At 45.5% G+C, this 19,852-nt stretch overlaps 1 protein-coding gene across 3 annotated transcripts in view; it reads right to left on the minus strand.

Moving 5' to 3' along the window:
• DDHD2 (DDHD domain containing 2) overlaps nucleotides 1-19,852 on the minus strand; it is a 589,722-nt gene that overhangs the window by 60,428 nt on the left and 509,442 nt on the right. For all 3 annotated transcript variants that reach the window (XM_086949921.1, XM_086949922.1, XM_086949920.1), the window contains one exon: nucleotides 6,347-6,502. In XM_086949921.1, the coding sequence (XP_086806047.1) occupies nucleotides 6,347-6,502 (156 nt within the window). The remainder of the gene's footprint in view (nucleotides 1-6,346; nucleotides 6,503-19,852) is intronic.

A 19,852-nucleotide genomic window follows, 5' to 3' on the forward strand; every position in this document is an offset into this window, starting at 1 on the left:
AGTCACAGTCCTGGCAGTTTGTTTATTTGGATAAGGAAGGAGATCGAGGTCCCTCCCCGGGCTATATGATATATGCGTCTTGCAGCCAAAGTCGTTGTGCAGGGAAATGGCGCTGTCCGTCGTGCAGGGGTCTCAGTCCAGCCCGCCATGTAGGGGGAAAGTAAAGTAGGTCTCACCACCCAAGCCTCAGGCATAGTCAGTTCCCTGTGTGTTAGGGCCAGCAGGCAGCGGGGAGGAAGGGGGGAGGGCCGCAGGGCGACCCCACCATTACAGCACCTATCCAGCGTCCATGCAATTGGGGCAATACTCACTGCGTCGGTGCTCCTTCGTCCATCTTAGGGGCGGGGGGACGCTCCCGGCGTCACCAAGCTCCGACGGCATCTCAGCATCCATCTGGCCCCCCCCACTGTCCCCGCCGTCATAGCAGTTCCTACTAGGACTCCCTGCGTAAGTTCAACGAAGCAGGTCAGCTGTCTGTGGCGTGATATCCGGCAAGTCCACCGAAAGCTGAGAGTCCCGTATTCCGTATATGGCTTCATCGTCGCTTGGGACAATACGCGGGCTGGTGCCCTGTGCGGCTTCCGACGTCGGTGAGCTGCTTAGCTGTGAGACCCTTCGGAGTGCGTCTCTTTGCTCCTGAAGAATTTGATCTGCCGCCGGAGAGCGGCGTGCTGTGTCCTCCGGGCGACGGGTCTGCTGATCCCTGTTCTTACGACGACATCTCGATCCACGTGCCCGTGGCCTCGTCTCATAGCCCTGTGCTTGCCTGGGTGCCTTATCCGTGCCGCCGTCGAGCCAGGCGCTTGCTTCTTCAGGGTTATTAAAGAAGTAGGTCTTGTCCTGCGCCACCACCCGTAGCTTCGCGGGGAAGAGGTGGGAATATTTGAGTCCTGCTGTGCGGAGCCTTCGCTTTACCTCCAGGAAAGAGTGCCTTTGACGTTGCGCCTGGATGGTGTGGTCTGGGAAGAACATCACTGTGGCATTGTCTATGCGAATCTCTCCAAGCCTTTTGGCTTCCCGCAGGATCGCATCTCTGTCCCGATAGTTCAGTATCCTAAGGAGCAGCGGTCTTGGGTTTGAGCCTGTGGGAAGCGGTCTCGTGGGTACGCGGTGCGCCCGTTCCACCACGAAGTAAGGCGAGAGTGTGTCTTCTGGCAGTAGGTCTCTTAGCCAGTCTTCTACATGTTGGGCTGGGTTGTTACCCTCCCATTTTTCCGGGATTCCCACGAGTCTTATGTTGTTTCGTCGTGCCCGCCCTTCCGCATCCTCGGCGCGGTCTTCCAGGAATTCCACCCTGATCAGGAGGTCCTGCACTTGTTTATCTCTTTGGGTGACTCGGGGTTCAAGTTCCGCCACAGTTCCCTCCAAAGTCTTGGTCCGGTCTGCCAGTTTCTTGTGATCATCCCTCAGGTGGGTGAGATCTATGGCGACGCTGTCGATTTTAGTCTCCAGCGAAGTTCTGGTCGATTGGAGTGACTCTTCCAGGCGCTCCATGGCAGCGAGCACACTGTCCAGTCTCGTGGTCACCTGGTCGGCATCCATCCTCCTTAGCGTCTTATCAGTCTTTCGGCGGAGCACCTCCAGTCCTGGTGCGCGTCCTGACCCCTCCGGACATGGGCAGGGCTACGTGGCTATTAGTCCCGCCGGGTTCTCAGGAGGGTGAGTTGGCGTTCGGCTCGTGATCGTGCGGGGTTATTACGTTGTCCGAGGTCAGCGGGGCGATGGGGTGCGTGATAGCCCCAGCGCAGTCAGCCAGTCGGTGGCACACGTGTCGACTGTGTCGCTCTTCTAAGCAGGCAGGTGTGGCGGCAGCAGGCGCCATTCGTCAGCTCTGCCTTAGCGTGCATTTCGGCCAGCAGCAGGTCCTTTGGTTACGTGGTGGGCGGGGGATCCACGTCGGGGCTCTGGTGTCTCCTCTCCCCGAAGTGCCTTGAGGGGGGGCCTGACTCTCACCTGGTTCAAGGATGGTGTCCCAGTGGCATCTCGGTCTCTCCAGGCACTATGTGCCCCACCGGGTCCGGCGCCTATTCTCTGCGCCCCACGTAGTCACCACAATTCCAGTCCCGCAATGGCGGCCCTTGTAAGCGTTTCCTTCCGGCTGCCGGTCATAAAGGGTCCCGGAGGGGGGGCCCATGCAGATTGGTCACAGGAAGTGTCCCTGCTGGCAGAGTTCGTGTCTTGCTTCTGCAACGGTGCTCACGTGAGTCTCTAGTGCTGTCCCGGTGCGGGCATTTGCGCCCATATCAGGGTCTCCGCTGTGCCCCCCGACGCAGCGGCGGCATCTGTGAGTGCTGGTAGTCTTTGCCTCGTGGTCGCGTGTGCTCGGCGAGTCGCGACGGGGAGCCCCCCCCCCCTCCAGTGTTGCAGACCCGGTAATGCGCTTCTGGTAGTGACCTGGGAGGCCGCGTCGCTGCCGGTCACGGCAGTTGGTAGTTGGGTGGCAGCTTTTCCGGCCCTCCCCTTCACTCGCAGCGGGCGATTGCAGCTGATCCGGTCTTCGGTGTTCAATTTAGGCTTTCTGCCTGTCCACTACCTCTCCGAAACATCATTGGCATCAACTCAGGGCTGCCGGACGGTCTCCCGGTCCCGTTTTTGGCAGGCGTTGAGGCCGAGTCCATCAGTCGGCAGGCCGCATGTGTGGGCCCGTGCGGCAGCTCAGACCGCGGCCTCGCGTTGTAGCCTCTGCCGTCCAAGCTGCAGGGAGCCCCGCAGGAGGCCTCCAGGAAAAGTCGGTGCTGACCGGGTCGGTCCCTCCGGTTGAAATTCGGCCAATGGGTCGGTTATGGCTGTGTAATGCTCCGCCTGCGATTTCGGGCGGGTGCCTGGAGAAATGACGGAGAATCATCCCAGGGAAGGGGAGCCCGGTGCGGAGCTCTACCCTAGTGCGACTGCCGTCATCGCGTGCCTGGCCACGCCCCCCTATATATAGTTTTATCTATTATTTCCATTTTGTTTTTTTGACCTTATTAGGGTATTTAATTATTATATTTTACACAACCTTGTTTTACTCAGTTTTAAATGTAATAATTTTTAGGTTGAGCCCGGGCAGCCCATGCGCTGCTCTGCAAGGCATGCTGCATTCCAGTACGGACTTGAAACTCCGCCCACTCTCAGCCCATATTTTTCATTAGCTTGTGTCACTGTGTTTTGTAAATGCTGGCTTCTGATTTGTCAATAGGCTTATTAGTCCCTCCTTAATACCGCCATGTCTTCATGTGTAACCTCCCATGATGACTGGCCCTTTTTTAGTCCCTCCTTAATACCGCTATGTCTTCATGTGTAACCTCCCATGATGACTGGCCCTTTTCTTTTACTTCTGTTATTACACCGCATGTCTTATTTAGTCTGTAAAAACTATTTTCTTGAATGAGTTTCTCTATCTGCAGGCACAACATGCTTTCCTGCAATATGCCATGCACGCTTTCACTTTCCAAGCAGCCCGGGACAATGGTGGCTGCTTCTTTGAAATGAAATAAGTCTCGCATTTACAAGAGTTTGAGCTATTGGCATTGTAATTGACAATGCCTTTTATTTATGTGTTATTTATCAAATAGAAATAAAAGGCTTTGACATTTAAAATGCCAATAGCTTAAACCCTCGCAAATGCGAGACCAATTACATTGTAAATGCTTTTTAAACTGAGTCTTACAAGAAAGGGGGATGTCAAAGTTAGGTAAAGCATAAACAAATCTCTTTAGCCACTCTCTCACCCTTCCAGTATATTTTACATTACTGCATTTATATGAACTTTGAATTCCCTATCAATTTGCACACAAAAAATGACAGCTAGTCATGAAATTGCTCTCATGCATGTCTTGATGTTTCCCCTACTGATGTTATGAATTCTTACTTTTAACAGTCACAAGACTGTCTTGAGACATTAAATTAAACTTTGAGAAATATGGCTTCAACACAAGTTATGATATAGTTGTTGCCGAACAACAGATTAGCCGTCTCACAAGGGGTTCAAGTCTCCTTTCCGCAAACCATGAAATAACTCCCTCAAAAGCAATAAAAGCTGTGGAATGCTGTCAAAGATAAGACAGTTTCCTTAGCAGTCATAAAAATGCCATTGAAATATGACATTTATGATTTCCCTGAAACTGTGTCTAAAACTTTGGCTTCAACCCAGCACTGTACCCTCTTCTATGTTGAGTTACAAAATTTCAAAAGTGTACGAACACCCAACGGTGTCCTGGGATTAGATATGAAGACTAACAACACTGCGGGGAAGTGACTAAAAGTAATATTTTTGCAAAATGGTGTGTGTGTATCCTTAAGCAAGATGGCAAGGCACTGTGTTTCTTAGCAACATGAACAAAGGAGTGCCCACCTGCTCTTACCACTATGTGCCTAATTGGAATATATTTGTACCTTTTCACTTGTAAGTAGGTAGGACTCCCTGCTGATAAAATGTAGGGTGGACAATGCAGAGAGTCTTGAACAATATTCTTTTGATAATAAAGAGCCAATAAACAACCCTCAGTACAGGGGAAATATGAACACATGTAGCAGGGGACAACATAAGGAATGCAGTTAGATTTTGTAACCGCTGTAATTTAGACAACTAGTACTAAGGAAACGCCAAGAATAACACATTACTCTGGTCCAGCTGAGAAAGAATACCTTGGACTACAGATTCCGACAATGCTCAGGAGGGTTGGACTGATTTTGGACAGCAACATCATAAAGAAAAGAGACAAAGAAAAGAGACGAAGAAATTGTATTGTTAATATCTGGAATAAATGACTGTTGATCATGATCCCTAGGTTTTTCACCTATAAACTGGGTTAGGTAGAGTACCCAGATGTATGCGCCATTAATCATTGGTCCAAGCTTTTGGAAAACCTCCTAGCATAAATATGTGCATCTCACCAGAACTTAGCTTCGTGGCAATCTTTTCTATTGATGGGACTACTGCAGCCAAGCAGATTTTAAACTTCTCTTTCCTCTGCATAAGTCCAAAAGTAAAGTTATATGTCCTCATCAGGTGGGCCACACAGGAGACATAAATATTCAATAATATCAGGCTTCCTGATGAGCTCTGGGGAACGCCCCTGGTTTGCACGCTCAAATGCAGAATAGAAAACAATTTGATGCTTGAATTCTGTCTTCTAGATACGAGCCAGAACAGAGACTTGCTCTCGTTCCCTAATTCATATAGGCAGATTAGAAGAGTATCATAAGAGATTGGATCAAAATTGGCAGAGAGGTCTAATAGAATCAGTGCTGTCTGCCGCATTCATCAGGCATCCAATAGAGTTCATCTGTTATGCAGACCAGAACCACTTCTGCACTGTGCAGTTGTCTCACTCCGGATTGTGTTGGATCTAAGGAATTTCTTTTAGGAGGAAAATTAGATATATGCCCATTCACAGGTTTCTCTTGTACTTTTATGGAACAGGAAGCTGTGAACGGGGAGGCAGTTATTCATAGCACTGCAATCTGCCGCCTTTTTTGTAAATATGTGACAAATACTTTCTTCCATTCGTGAAGAACCACTTTTGAAGAAATAGAAGCATTTCACTAGTCAAGATTGCTGAAAAAATCCAAATAAATGACCAGCACAGGATGCATTTCACGGATAGGGGGGCTGGATTTCATTGAAGAAATCAAGGACAGGAACTTATTTGGTGCCAGTGGGACACATTCCGTCTAGTGTTGGAAGTCTTTTGGGTCAAGTGCGGTCTGAGTATCAAAATAGGAAGCGAAAAAGCATTTTGCTGGAAAAATGTACTGTTTCATTAAAATTGAAGGTGAAGGGGAGATATCGGGATCTACAGAAGGGGGGAGTCGGAGAGGGGACCAATAAAGAGCATGGGAGTCTATTAGCAGCTGATGAAGGCGGGAGCACAATTATGACACTAGCAACTCTCAATTTAGAGTACTAACAATTTCAAGCATTTCTTTATATGTGTTTGATGCTGTCCTAAATCTGTGATTGTTAGCTTGAATTAAAAACAATACAGAGGGAACAATGTGTATAGAACACAATTTCTTATGCTCTTATTTTGTATTTCTGTTTTCGTACAAGATTGGTTTGTGGTCTTATATTTTCTGAAATACGAAGTCACACTGCCATCAATAATAAAAATCCACAGCTACTTTGTGTCACTGCACTGAAACACTTTTGAACTGACTGCTAAACAGCATAAGAGAATCACTTTCAAATCGAACCCTTCAAGAAAGGCAGGATCTAAGTTAAACTCAGCATTTCTCTTAAAAAGTGTGAATCATAACATTCTGGGTTATGTTGGTAATGGTTTGAATTGAGTTACCAAGGGTGAGAGATGCTTTCCCAGCAAGGGACTAATTGTGAAACTGTTCAGCTGCCTGAATAACGTACGGGATGGTAAATGTTGAGGAAGCTTCTGCATGTAGGTAACCTGTAGTCTGGGTCAATCCTTTTCAGTCCTCGAACAGTGAGAAACATTCCAATTGGAGAACCAAGTGCAAAGAAGAAATCTGGCTCAAAGATGAGCTGAGGGTAATTGACAGAAACCTAGGAAGAATAGAAACAAAATACACTTTAAATCAAGCATATACAGTATATTAAATACAAATATTGTGAGATTGCAAACAAGAAAAATGTACTTACCTATAACTACAGTTCTCTATCCTTAATACCTTCCAGAGATTCACATGCTTCAATTATTCTTCGAAGTCAGGCTTGGTAATTAATGTTACTAAAGCAGTGTACATATATGCTCAAACAACAGTGAAACAGCCAAAGACTATTTGTAGCACAGCCTCCTCATTTTTAGCTCGACCATCAGCCAATATGATGAATAGGCGCACATAGCTCCATTTTCAGAAGCACAATTGTTAAGTTTTTCTGAACGTGTAAGATAAGGACGCTTGGAAGAGAGGGTTGTATGTGAATCTATGAACAACATTAGTTCTTGGGAACTGGAGTTATATCCTTTTTAAATCTCGGAGGGACCCGTCCTTTTGAGATGTTTCAGGTATGCAGGGTGAAAGTCTGGTTGGGCTGGTATTGGGTGGGTCATACGCGTTGCTTGAAGCTTGCCCCAATTAGCCCCCAGCGCCTCATATGAAGTTTTTTTTTTTTTTTTTATATTTACTTGTATTCTTGTGCCTTTTCTATCTTTTTTTTTTTTGCCTGACTCAGGCTCTAACTCAGGTTCGAGGTCAGGTTCAGGTTCAGGTTCAGGTTCAGGTTCCGGTTCAGGTATAGATATAAATATAGTAGTAGTAGTATTCAGTTTTTCAGGTTGGTTCAGCTCAATTCGGTTTCAATTGTAGACTTCCAGCTCCAGACTTCCAGCTCGATTTTCTCCCAGCTCTGCTTATTTTGTCTTTTTTTTCCCCTTTTTTTCTTCTTCTCCTTTTGGCCTTTGTGATGTTGATTACTTTCTTATTTCTTAGCAAGCTGGCCGCAGTTTGTCAGTAGCCAATAGTCCTGTTAGCTTTTGCCTAGTTTTTGGTTTTTGCCTAGTTTTTGGCTCTCCAGCCAGCCAATGACAGTGGCCTTCCTTCAAACAGCGTGTATCGAGTAGCGTGCAACGTGCGTCTCCTTAAGCACGTCCTGCAGTGTCCGCCGATGAAATGACAGCCAGACAAGCAGCAGGCAGCAACAGATCAGCAGAGCGATGATGACGGCCGGAGAAAGCCTTCGACGCTAGGTTTTCTGCCGGTTTCGCTGCGGTAAAGTTGAAGCTAAGGCTGTGAACGTGATGTAAGTGGTTGTCTTACTTTGCGCTCTGCTCCGAACTACTTCACCCAGGTCTCAGCTACCGGGCTGTCCGTTACCATGCGTAATCTCTGTGATCACTGAAGGGGTTTTGCTCAAAATTAAGGCTCTCTCCGTCGCTCTCAGCTCCTCTCAGTTTCCTCCCCCAGCGCTGATTTCATCTCTGTGTACTCTGTGAGCTCGCTTCAGGTCTCCAGGGTCTACAGTGTCTTCTGGGTCTCAAGGGTGACGGACTCTTCCTCCGAGATTAAAAAAGGATTAACAGTCAAGGGAGCAAGCGCCAACACATCAGAAGCTGCCGCAAGTGTGGCACAAATTGCTATAAAATTAGTTATTGAAACGAAATTTGGAATTGAAATAGGGGCAGCTCGAGAAAGATCATATAGATATAGATCTGTACCTATAATTACAGGGGAAAAAAACCAATAAAGATAGACAAAAGGCATTAAGACAACCACCACCGAAGTCAAGGCAGTTAATATCACGGACAATACTATTACCGCTGCTACAGACACTCATATCAGCACAGGCACTGGGTATGGCCGATAATACGGGCTCAGGGAAGGGAGAAGAGGACCCGGCAAACGACTTATTGGTTCAGGAATTTACCCAAGAAAAATCTACACCAGACATACAGGACCCCTTGAATCTACAACCCCCACAAGGCACAAGTCACAAGTCATACATACAACACATCTGACTCAGTTTGAGGACACGGAGAAGCAAGAAAGTTTGGAGAAGAAGTCAGAGAAATCAGAGAGGACAGAGAGCCAGGGAATTATAAAAAGTACGCGAAACCAACAATGCCCACAGTTGGCAAGAGACTCGCAAAGACGACCAGAAACCAGGGGGTCTAGGGAAAAGGAAAACAACGAGGGGAAACATGATGGCAACGTAAAAGCTAAAAAGCAGGACATAAAAACCAAAAACAGTGACACAGAAAAGAATGCAAACAAAGATAAAGATAAACAAAGATAATGTTCAGGGGAAAAGGAAAGGGACGGAGAAGGAGATGAACTGGGAAAGGAAACAGAAGATGTTGAAAATTTGGAGCTATTAGAGAAAAAGGCAAAAAAGACTGCAAACTATAAAAAACTTGAAAGCAGCGGCCAAATCATCCGGACACTCGATAGACTCACAGCCCAGGATATACAACTTATTTAGCCCACTCACTAAGGACGGGCTACGTACTATGCCCATGCTTCCTCAGGGATGCAAACACACCCCCCGGGGGTAACTCCCCAACCACCTAACGATGTAAGTTCCGAAGGATCAGACTCGGATTTGTACGAAACAGGTGTTTCCATTTCCAGCGAGTCAAGCGAGGAGAGTGAAGCAAGCGAAGACCCTAAATCTGAAGGTCCAACTCCGGAGGCATCGGACTTTATGGATCCAAAAAATATGAATGAATCAGGACAAGGCACAACGCCCAGAAAAAAGCTTGAAAAGAAAAGAACCAGAAACAAGAGGCAGCCTAAACTAATTTCCGAGGAAACAACAGATCCAGGAAGTAATACGGAGCAAACTTCAAGTAGAACTAAATCTATTCGCAAGAGCTCCCACCCAAAATCAAAATTTGAACCTGAATGGAGTCAGAACATTATGGACGAACCTGAAGAAGAAGGGGCCGAATGCGAAAGAGCTATGGTAGTGGAACGGGACCGCCTACAGAGCCTTCGCTGAGGGAAGTCCTCAGCTCAATTAAGATCTTTCACAAAGACGTTAAAAAAGATAGCCAACGGAACCATGTGGCTATTCAAAACTTGAGGGTGCTATCAACAAAGTGGGGAATACCTGTCTGGAGATTTCTGATAGAATGAGCTGTGCTAAAGCTCGTACAAAAAATTTAGAATCAGATGTTGGCAAGCTTAAATCTCAGGCAAAGGAACAAGAGGGAATAATAAAAGACTTAATGGACAAGGTTGAAGACCATGAAAATCGAGCCAGGAGAAATAATCTGCGGTTTTTAGGGATTCCTGAGGGCGCAGAAGGAAGCGACTCAAGAGGCTACATGTCCAACCTTCTTAAGTCTGCATTTCCGGAACTCAGCTCGTGGGATATGAACAGAGAAATTCAACGGGCCCATCGATTTCCTCTTACTCTACCGAAACGCTCTGACAAACCGCCTCAATACCCGAGGGTTATGCTAGTTAATGTTGGGAATTTCACACTACAAGAAGCTATATATGATCTGGCTAGGCCTACTAGTAAAAGAGAACATAAGGGTTTCATGTTTTTTGTTAGACCTGATTTTGCACATGCAACTGTTGAACGCAGATGGCGAATGAACAACTCTTTACTCCCTTTGAAAAAATCGGAGCTTCAGTCTATTTGCAAGATCCAGCACGTTTAAAAATTAACTTCAGGGGAGCAACACGAAGTTTCTCAAGTGAAATCCAGGCGGAGGCGTACCTGAAGGAAATATCGGAGAGAGCAAAACAAAATAATGACAAATAAGAAGGACCTAATTGAAAGTAGAAACCCAAAGACTCTGACACTGCGGTACCAATAAAAAATAAAAAATTGTAAAGTTGCTTAGCACGCAGAATTTGTAAATGTTTGGGGCCACACCCTAGGAAAGGGATGAGGATGGGAAACGAACAACTTGGGAATCAAATATGATATTAATATTTGGTATATTTGGCATTGTTCTATAATATGCAACAAAATGGCTGAACGGATAAATGACCATCTACCGCTTTCCAGTCGATATATCTAGGGTATATATGATTAGGCCACGGGGCAAGCGTAGGCGCACTGATTATACCAACGCCCATACCTGGGTACTCCAGGACCCAGGATGCCTCATAGGGTGGTAAGGGGAGGTGGGGGGGTGGGCAAGCAGGTGGAAGGGAGGGAAGGGATGGGATGGGGGGAAGACCAAGGGAAGACAATCAGTGAAGAGATTACCTTTAGTACTTTAAAAGAAGCAAATTTGCCAGTAGGATTTAAAGAACTGATCAAGGCCCACGGAGGACGAGTATGGTGGTTAAAAATAATTATTATTGCTTTTACTCGACGAAAGATTCATAAGATAGATGGCTAGATTACGAATTGTATCCTTAAATATTTGAGGCCTCAACGACCTAAAAAAGAGGCAAACTGTAGCAGAAGGTCTCCATGCCATTTAGGCCAATATAGTTTGCTTACAAGAGACCCATATAGAGAGAGGCCAACAACATCTGCTAAAATCCCTGGGGTTCCAACTTATAGCTACATCCACTCAGAGAACTCGTACTAAGGGAGTGGCCATCCTTGCTAAAGGAGGGGGCTTACAATTCAGTCAATCACTTGCAGACAAGTTTGGGAGATGGGCCATTACAGAGTGCCGATACAATAGTGGGCAGAACACGGTGACCTTATATACAGCTTATGGGAATCTGGGGGATGACCTTGATACCATACTAAGCATTTCTAATGAATTAGTACATTGGCCCTTACCTCTTATTGTGTGTGGTGACCTAAACCTTCACCTACCAGGAGATTGGACTGCGGGCCCTGCATTTAACTATCAAGGGAGAAAACCTAAAGTCTTTAGAGCGTTTAAAGATTTGTGTGAACGGCATGGCCTATTAGATGGATGGCAATTAGGTCATGCCGGGGACCAAGGATATACTTTCTTTTCCCATCCCCATTCTCGTCATACCCGTCTAGACTATATTCTTCTATCGAATTCAATTAGGAATAGCTGCACTATAAGGAAGCTTCCAAGGGTATTATCCGACCACAACCCTTTAGAACTGAATATTGCATGTAGTAGTACTATCCGTACTAGAAACCTTTGGAATTTTGAAAGAGCCTTCTTAAGAAATGAGGAGTACCGTATTCTTATGAGAGAGTGGCTACCATCTTTCTTAGAAATAAATATGGGTAGTGCTCCTGTCGAAGTAGTTTGGGATGCAATGAAGGCTGGCATCAGAGGGGAGACACTGCAATTCTCAGTACGCACTAATAGAAAAGGTAAACAACAACTAGCCTCTTTACATCAGAATCTGAATAAAGCTGAAGCAGAGCTGATTGTAGCTGTACAAACAGGTCAGGGTACCGAGGGATTAGCGCAAGTTGCAATCGCGAGAAATAAGATATTTGAGATCTTTACGGAAAAAGCGATCACTAAAGCTATGACCTACAAAGAAAAAACTTATGAACTCAGCGAGCAAGTAGGGCACCAGCTGGCTGTTCGCACAAGGGAGGAGATGACGGGAAATATGATAAAAGCTATAAATGATATTAATGGCGAATTAAGACTAGAAGAACTCGAGATTAGAACTGCTTTTCAAATGTTTTATCTAGAACTGTACGAGGAACCGTTAGGAGGGCAAGAGGATGCTAGAGATTATCTAGATGAAGAGCTAGGGGAGCCCCTGGGACAAGAAGATAAGGACTCATTGGATTCTCCAATTAGATACTATTATCCATGAAATCCCTGACCACTGGTAAAGCAGCAGGTGTAGATGGGATCCCTAATGAGTTTTTTCTTGAGTTTGCAGAACAAATGAAAACTATCATGTTACAACTTACTTCAGGGAGGAAACCCACCACCGTCTTGGTCACTAGCAAAGATTATGATCTTCCTGAAGAAAAAGAAAAATCCCTTGGAAATGAGCTCGTATCGCCCGATAACTTTGATTAATGGAGACTCAAAGATTTACTCCAAACTCCTTGCAGGGCGATTGGCACCTATAATTCATAAAATAGTATCAGTCCGACAACACAGATTTATCCCCGGCAGATCAACAAGGGACCATATACAGAGAGTTATTTCTTCATTTGACTCTTCAGAAACTACAGGAGACCCTATGGCCCTTATTCTTCTGGATGCAGAAAAGGCATTTGATAGGGTCTTAGGGTCTCATGGAAGTTTTTGTGGGCTGCAATGTCAGATCGGGGAATAACGAAGGCATTTATTAAAGCTATCCAAGGACTCTATGTCAATCCAAGTGCCAGTGTGGTGATAAACGGGAGTATGTCCGAGAGTTTCATGATCACGAGGGGAACTAGGCAGGGGTGTCCCTGCTCGCCTCTCTTATTCGCGATATACATCGATCAATTTATACGCAAACTTGATAGCCATCCTTGCGTGCCATCTATTTTGATCAATAATTATGAAACCAAAGTCCTAGCTTACGCGGACGATATAGCTTTAGTTACTACCAACCCCAAGGAGGCTATCAAGATTGTTGAGGAGGAAGCAACAAAATTCGGCAAAACTTCCGGTTACAAACTGAATACGGGGAAAACTCAAATAGTTATAAATGAAAAAGTGGAGATGGAGGACGTTAGAGTTGTGGAACACGCTACTTATCTAGGTGTCAATATAAGCACCAAGGTAGACAAAATTGTACAGATAAACCTCGATCCATTAATAGGGCGCACCAGAAAAGATCTAATTAGATTGGATAATCTACACATGACTATTGGTGGCAGGTGCAATTTGATGAAAATGTTGATCCTACCTAAATTTCTATACTTCTTTAGAACAATTTGTCTTGAGTTTCCCCGTACTACTTTAAAAACATTGAATCTCTGTTTTCTAGATTTATTTGGGGATTTAAGAAACCACGAAGAGCACTAAAATGGATTATGCTACCAAAAGAAAGAGGTGGGTTAGCGATGCCTAACTTTAGGATCTATTATTGGGCAACAGTGGCCAAATATTGTACAAATCTCATAGCTATCGACTTTAGTAATCGTGCAATCCCGACCCCTCAGGAAATGGTTCTAGGAGATAGAAGCAAAGGGTGTTTATGGCGACATATTAATGACAACTTTTTCAAGAAAACAAAACTCAAGACCATTTTGGGAATTTGGAAAGTTTGGAGCAATATCCGTAAACTCCTAGGGCTGGGACGCTCCTCATACTATACTCCAATTAGTGGCAACTCCGATCTCCCAGAGATTTTTCATGATGGCTGTATGTCTAGGTGGGCTAGGGCAGGGATTACCCAACTAGGTTGCTTCTATATTGAAAATCGACTGAAAAGTTTCTCTGAGCTACGTAATGACTATAATGTTAGCAATAGGGATTGTTTTAAGCACTTACAGGTTAGGGATTTCTTGTCAAAGAAAATGGGGGGGCGCTGTAATTTTCAAAATATCGTAGCAATAGATCAATTATGTTCGGAAACTACCCCTAGAATCGGGGAAATTTATAAGGAGCTTATTAGTATTCTCCCGGATGATCTAGACAAACATCTTGCTAGGTGGCAGGCCAAACTATCCGTACAGCAAGCAACACCAGATCGTGCGCTAGAGCTTGCACAAACATCGTTAATGTCAATAAAATTGCAAGCACAATTTTACAAAACATTTTTTGCCCTTTACTACACACCGTATAAAATAGGCAAATGGGCCAGCGGCTCGGGAACTGCTTGTCCACGCTGTTCGTTGGCGGCAGCTGATGATATTCACATGTTCGCCACGTGCTCAGCACTTACCAACCTTAGGATAGAAGTATCCAATTTCATTTCAGATATATTTCAGGTAGAAATTACTATCTCCACTGAAGAATTGATCTTAGGAGTGGCAGCAACTGAGCACCCAATATACCAACAGGGGCTGATTTTTGTAGCTATGGCGGCTCTTAGATTGTGTATAGCCACCGCATGGCTCGACCCTCAACCGCCATCTTTCCCACAATGGAGGGCTAGATTACTTGCCATATGTAGCGTGGAGATGGCCATATATAAAAACAAGGGATCAAAAAAAATAACAAAGAGGGAGGATGATTTGGGAACCATTGATACTCTGGATAGAGGTCCACAGTTAAGGGAAATATATTCAAGGGAATATCCCTAAGGAGAAAGCAGATGTGTGAATCTCTTTCTTCATTCTTTTGTTTTCCTTTTGTTTTTCTTGGTTATCAAATCTTGCGAGCTGTGAGAGTTTACTTCTTCAACTTATATACTTAAGGTGGTTCAACCGAATTTGTTTCTTGACCTTGGTCTGCATAGGGAGGGGGGGGTATGTATTGTATTAAAATGTCAAAATGTGAATAAAAACGTTTAAAAAGAAAAAAGGGAACTGGAGTTATAAATAGGTAACTTTTTCTTCTTCAAGATAGGATCTTTCATTGATTAACATGCTTGAATTAAGTATAACAAAGTAACAACATAGTGGGATGAGGTCCACTTTCATGAAAGATGGTGAGTATTTATTAAAGTGGTAGCTCCTAATGAAGGTGTGTGTCGACACCTACAGTGCAGTTCTAGCCCGAATAGTAATGTCTTGATCTGGAAATGCCAGATACTGACAATAAACCTCAAATACCCTGATGTTTATAATGATTATGTATGTTTAATTATGCACCATTAAGTATATGGACGCTGGACAGTCAGCCCCATTGTTCGACTGAAGGATGGTGACTTAGTGTCATCAAGTGCAGCCTTATACTCTGCTCAATTTATTGAGAGCCCTGAGGTAAAAGCACTATTCCCCCAACTTTTTTTCTGCAAGGCAGAACCTTCAATAATATTCTTGGTACCTTCAGTATAGGCCCCAGCACCTACCCGAGGAAGGTCTTGAGGATTTTTAGGACATTGTGGCCGCAATCTGGAAATGGCTTCTATTGAATCTCAATATTACATATTACCAGCACCCAGCCATGTGAGGTCATATGTTGCTTTAGGTAGGAAGGATTACCTTGATCTTTCCCCCACCGATATGGATGTAAAAGGGGACAGGCAGGCCAAAGAGTTAAGTTTGGTGAGAACCGTCTAGAACTCTAGGAGAAGAGGCCCCTAGTACTTTCTTCTGCTGCCTGTTTGATCACTGACATTTATTATTTATTTTTGTTTTATATAGCACAAATAGACCCGAAAATATCAGGTATCGGAGCGCTTTACATGGACACCAGTTTCGTTACACAACGACACATTCATTTTGTTAGGCATTGCTTTCCCTATTGGAATTACTATTCTTGCTGCCAATAGCATTGTCTGTATTGAGGGAAATTAGAGGAGCTCTTTGCTTATAGGAGTATATTCTGTAAGGGTAGTTCTGTCTTCTTTGCTGTCTTTGTCTATGAGTTTAGCAAAAACATGCTCACTTTCAAAGGGTGTACTGTGTACTTTGAGTATAAACAATGTGCTGAGGAGCTAACCATATTTCCCCCGAAAAGCACCGGACTGCATCTGATGAAAACCAGCATTTGATGCATCAAGTAAAGTGTCAATAAGGGCTCAGTATGTGCATTTTCTCAAAAAGGCATTTGCTTCGGCGCTCCAAGAAGCAAAAGAGAAATGTCATTGAATCATATCATAACAAGATAGGACAACAGAAGCATTTGCAAATTCCACTGAAGTTGCTGTGAAAATGTCTACACTCTTGCCAGCTATATCTAGGCAACAGCCTTCCCTATCCGGAGAAGAATGTGAGGACTTGTAGGGTTGAGTGTGCAGCGCTGCCCTGCCTGTAAATAAGTCTGCCTTTAATGTTGACAGATTCCCCACCAGAAGATGATAACTTCAGACACAGTAGGACTTAAAACTTCTTTATGCTGAATAGTGCTGGAGCCAAAAGTCGTGTAAATGAAATATTATTCTAGAAGAACACCAAACTTCGTGGAGGGACAGTAAACATTTTGTATCTTGATCTTCCAAATATAAGTTTGTGGTCTCACAGGTATCTAAATACACCACAGATAAGAAAATGTGACCAGAGCATATTACCACAACTGGCAAGGGGGTTGAATAGCACAGCTAATCTTGAATCAAGTTGTCTGTCAGCAGCATGAGCAAAACACACCTTAAATATAAGGCAGAGGTGTAGAATTTTATAAAATATCTACTTGACAAAGAGCTCGGTGTTTTAGAAATCTACTTGGCCTGTAAAAAAATCTGCTTGCCCCTTTGACATATTATGAACGCATCCTCATTAAATCAGAGATCTGACCAAGTCCTCCCTGAATACACCAGGGTTTATATTATATCAGGGTTTGGATTCTGCCAATGCTCTAATTTTGCTACCTTTCCGCAAATCTATCGACAGAGGCTGAAAAATTGATGAAAGTGATAGGTTCAGATCGGGAATGCCCTGTGAATCTGTGCAAGTTCATAAACTTAAGGATAATCAACATTTTTTTTAAACTCTTTTTATTAACTTTGCTCAAAATACCATTGCATACATGAATCACTTGTGTTTGTACATGGTGAGGTTTCAACATTACAGCAATAATGTGTAAAAGAGGTAAGCGACTGTAAATCGTTAATGCGTCCCCGGGCATACTTGTACAGCAGAGCAGATTCTCCCAAAACATATCAAAGCGTTATTATGGAGGCCTGACCTTTGTATATCTCGACCGGAAGTTCATTTGGGCCTGCTGTCTTTCCTGACTTTAGGAACCCCTGGGCCTCTCCCAACTCTTCCTCCGTGAGATCGGCATCCAGCGCCTGGTGCGCTTCCTCAGATAATGTGGGTAAAGAGAAGTATCTGATAGAGACATCTAGCAGCAGATTCCTTAACTTAGAATATCCCCAGGAGTCAGACTGGATTCGGAAAACTTTTTCCACAGCAGTACCTCTGACATCGTCCACGGAAGTGACGTCAATGGAGCCATATAAGAACCCCATGGCATGCTGACGTCAGGTTTTCCTCTTTTCCGTGTCCCAACGCGGATCCAGAGAATCGATTACCTCTGGCTTGTTTTTGTTTTTCAGGTTTTCTCGACGCCTTTTGGTGTCTGGGAACAGTGTGTGATGCCTTTGGGCTTCAAAGTGTGTGAATCCTATACGCGGCAGAGGTCGTGACGGATCCACATGCCATCTGTATGTGGTGTTTGGGAGAGCACGACAACTCTGAGGAGTGTGACGCCTGCCGCCGGCTGAAGCTGAAGTTCTGTGGGAACGGCGCATGGAGTTGCTGTCCGCCTGGATGTCCCGTTCGGAGTCCTCATGCCGCCGGTCTCCTTCTCGTGCGGTGGGATCGGTTCGAGACAGGTTGTGGAGTCGTTACCGTGGACGTCACTCTCCTGCTGCAGGTAAGCACAAGAAAAAGAAGTCACAGAGGTTGCCGACCTCACGCAACAGCGTGGCCCGATGCTCCTGGTCTTCTCCAGACGCAGGCCCTCAGGAGTTAGCCCCCACATACCCGCCATTTCCTGGAGTGGGGCAACTCGGGCCCAGATGGAGGCCTATTCTCGGGCAGTGGCAAGGCCTTGGATGTCATCAGGCTCTAGAGACCCCATGTTTTGGTGGCAGGATTAGCCTCATGCCGTCCACTATGTATGACCTGTTGTCGCCACCTCGAATGGCTACGGTGGCTAGGGCAGTTTGTAGGGCTACGGACATTTTACAAATGCAGCCGTCCTCAGTCTCTCTGCCCTCTGATCCCTTGCTGGATTTACTTCACCAGGGCACCGTGGAAGTGGAGCTCTTGTTGCCTTTTGGCGAGTCGTTGTACGACGCTCTTCTGGGGACTTGGGCCAGGCCTTCTTCAGGGGACCCGGTGGACTGTGCTATTGCACATCGGCATCGCCCAGCTCCAGACAACCCTGTCTGTTTGTCTCTCCATCCTAGGGCTCAGGGGCTGGTGATTCAGGCAGCTTCAGTCTCACTGCCTTCTGCCCCTCCTCCGTTACTCCCTCCCACTTGGGAATCTCGATGGTTGGAGTTGTGTGGCTGCCATGTTTTTGCATTCACCAGTGCAGGCCTCCGATCCCTTAACTCGTCTTGCGTGTTTGCACGGGCTACTTCTGCCCTTTGGGGCCCGGTTGAGCGCCTCCTTCCCTCTCTTCCGGAGGGTCCTCGGACTGACCTGGAATAGTTGGTTCGTGATGGCCGAGAAATGGCGCAATTTTTAATTCGGACGGCCATGGACACTACTTATTCGGTGGGTCGAGCTATGGCCCGGTCAGTTGCTCTGCTCCGCCATACCTGGCTGTGCGATGGCTGTTTTCCTGCCAACGTCCAGGAGTGTCCTCGAGATTTGCCCTTTGATGGGGTCACTCTGTTCGACAGAGATGCTGACTCAGCGGTTCAAAGTCTCATGTCTGGGTTTCCATGAGTTCTATGGTTTGTAGTCCTTGTTGTGGACTTTGGCTTTTTGTTGCAGTGTTGTCACTGGTTTTTCTGGTGCTCAGTCTCTGGGTTCAAGTTGTTATTACCCGGACGGACTGTGCGGCTTTTCGCAGTTTTGTCCTTTTGTTGCAGCTGGTCAGCTGTTCCTGCATTTCTTTTTATCCCTCTGTCTAACTGCTCCGCTCAAAGAGGTGTCCCTTGCTTTATAGGGATGTACCATACCCTATGTGGGGTACTTGTTGGCTATTGTGTAGCTGCTCTTCCTAGCACGGGAAGTTTCAACGGCTCCTGCGGAGTCTTCATTGGCTACTTTTCTTTTGTCAATGCTCTTCCTGCTATTGTAGGACATCCCATCTAGTGAGAACCGCGGGGTTGGTATGGTTCTCTTCTGGTGGATTTGCGTTATAGTCTACGTATGGTCCGTAGATGTTTCCTGTCTCTGTGGAGACTCACTATGTGTGTACACAAAGGATATATACGCTGTCGCAGGGTGCTGGCAGTGTACCTCCGCCCCTTTCTTGGCTGCATTCTACTCTCACTTGTTTGGGGAAGTGCTTACGTATTTTATCATGGCTCAGGTCCTGTTGAGCTTTTTGACTATGGGCAGTGGTGTTTCCACCAGCTACGTTTCTGCTGCCTTTTATCTTGTGACCTATTTCTTAATGCACTTCCCTGGCAGGGACTTCGGTCCCTTTGCTTCTTACGAGCAGGGATTCAGATCCTTCCGTTCCTGGCCTCTACGAAGGTTTTCTGGTTCACTCTAGTGGTTCAGGGTTGTCACTCTTATTCCACAGTTCTGTGTTCCGCTCCAGGTGTTTCACTGATTGTGAGTTACCAATCATAACTAAAGGCACTGTTGCATTTGTGTATGTTACGGTGCAGGTATTCTTCTTCAGGATACTCGTTGTCATTATCCAGTGTCTGTATGGGACTGTATCTTCCCCTTTTTGTGACAGACCTTTGTCTGGGTATTTCTCACTCCTTCCTCGTGAGTATAGTGATCAGTGTCCCCACGTATCTCCCGACGGGGCCACGGTTCCGTCCCCGTCAGGACGGATATTGTTGCTTTTCGGTGTTTATGACAAAATAGTGTCCTGCTTGGTTTCACACCGGTCCCGTTGGT

The sequence above is a fragment of the Lissotriton vulgaris genome, unplaced genomic scaffold, assembly GCF_964263255.1.
Source record: "Lissotriton vulgaris unplaced genomic scaffold, aLisVul1.2 SCAFFOLD_415, whole genome shotgun sequence".
Classification (NCBI taxonomy): domain Eukaryota; kingdom Metazoa; phylum Chordata; class Amphibia; order Caudata; family Salamandridae; genus Lissotriton; species Lissotriton vulgaris.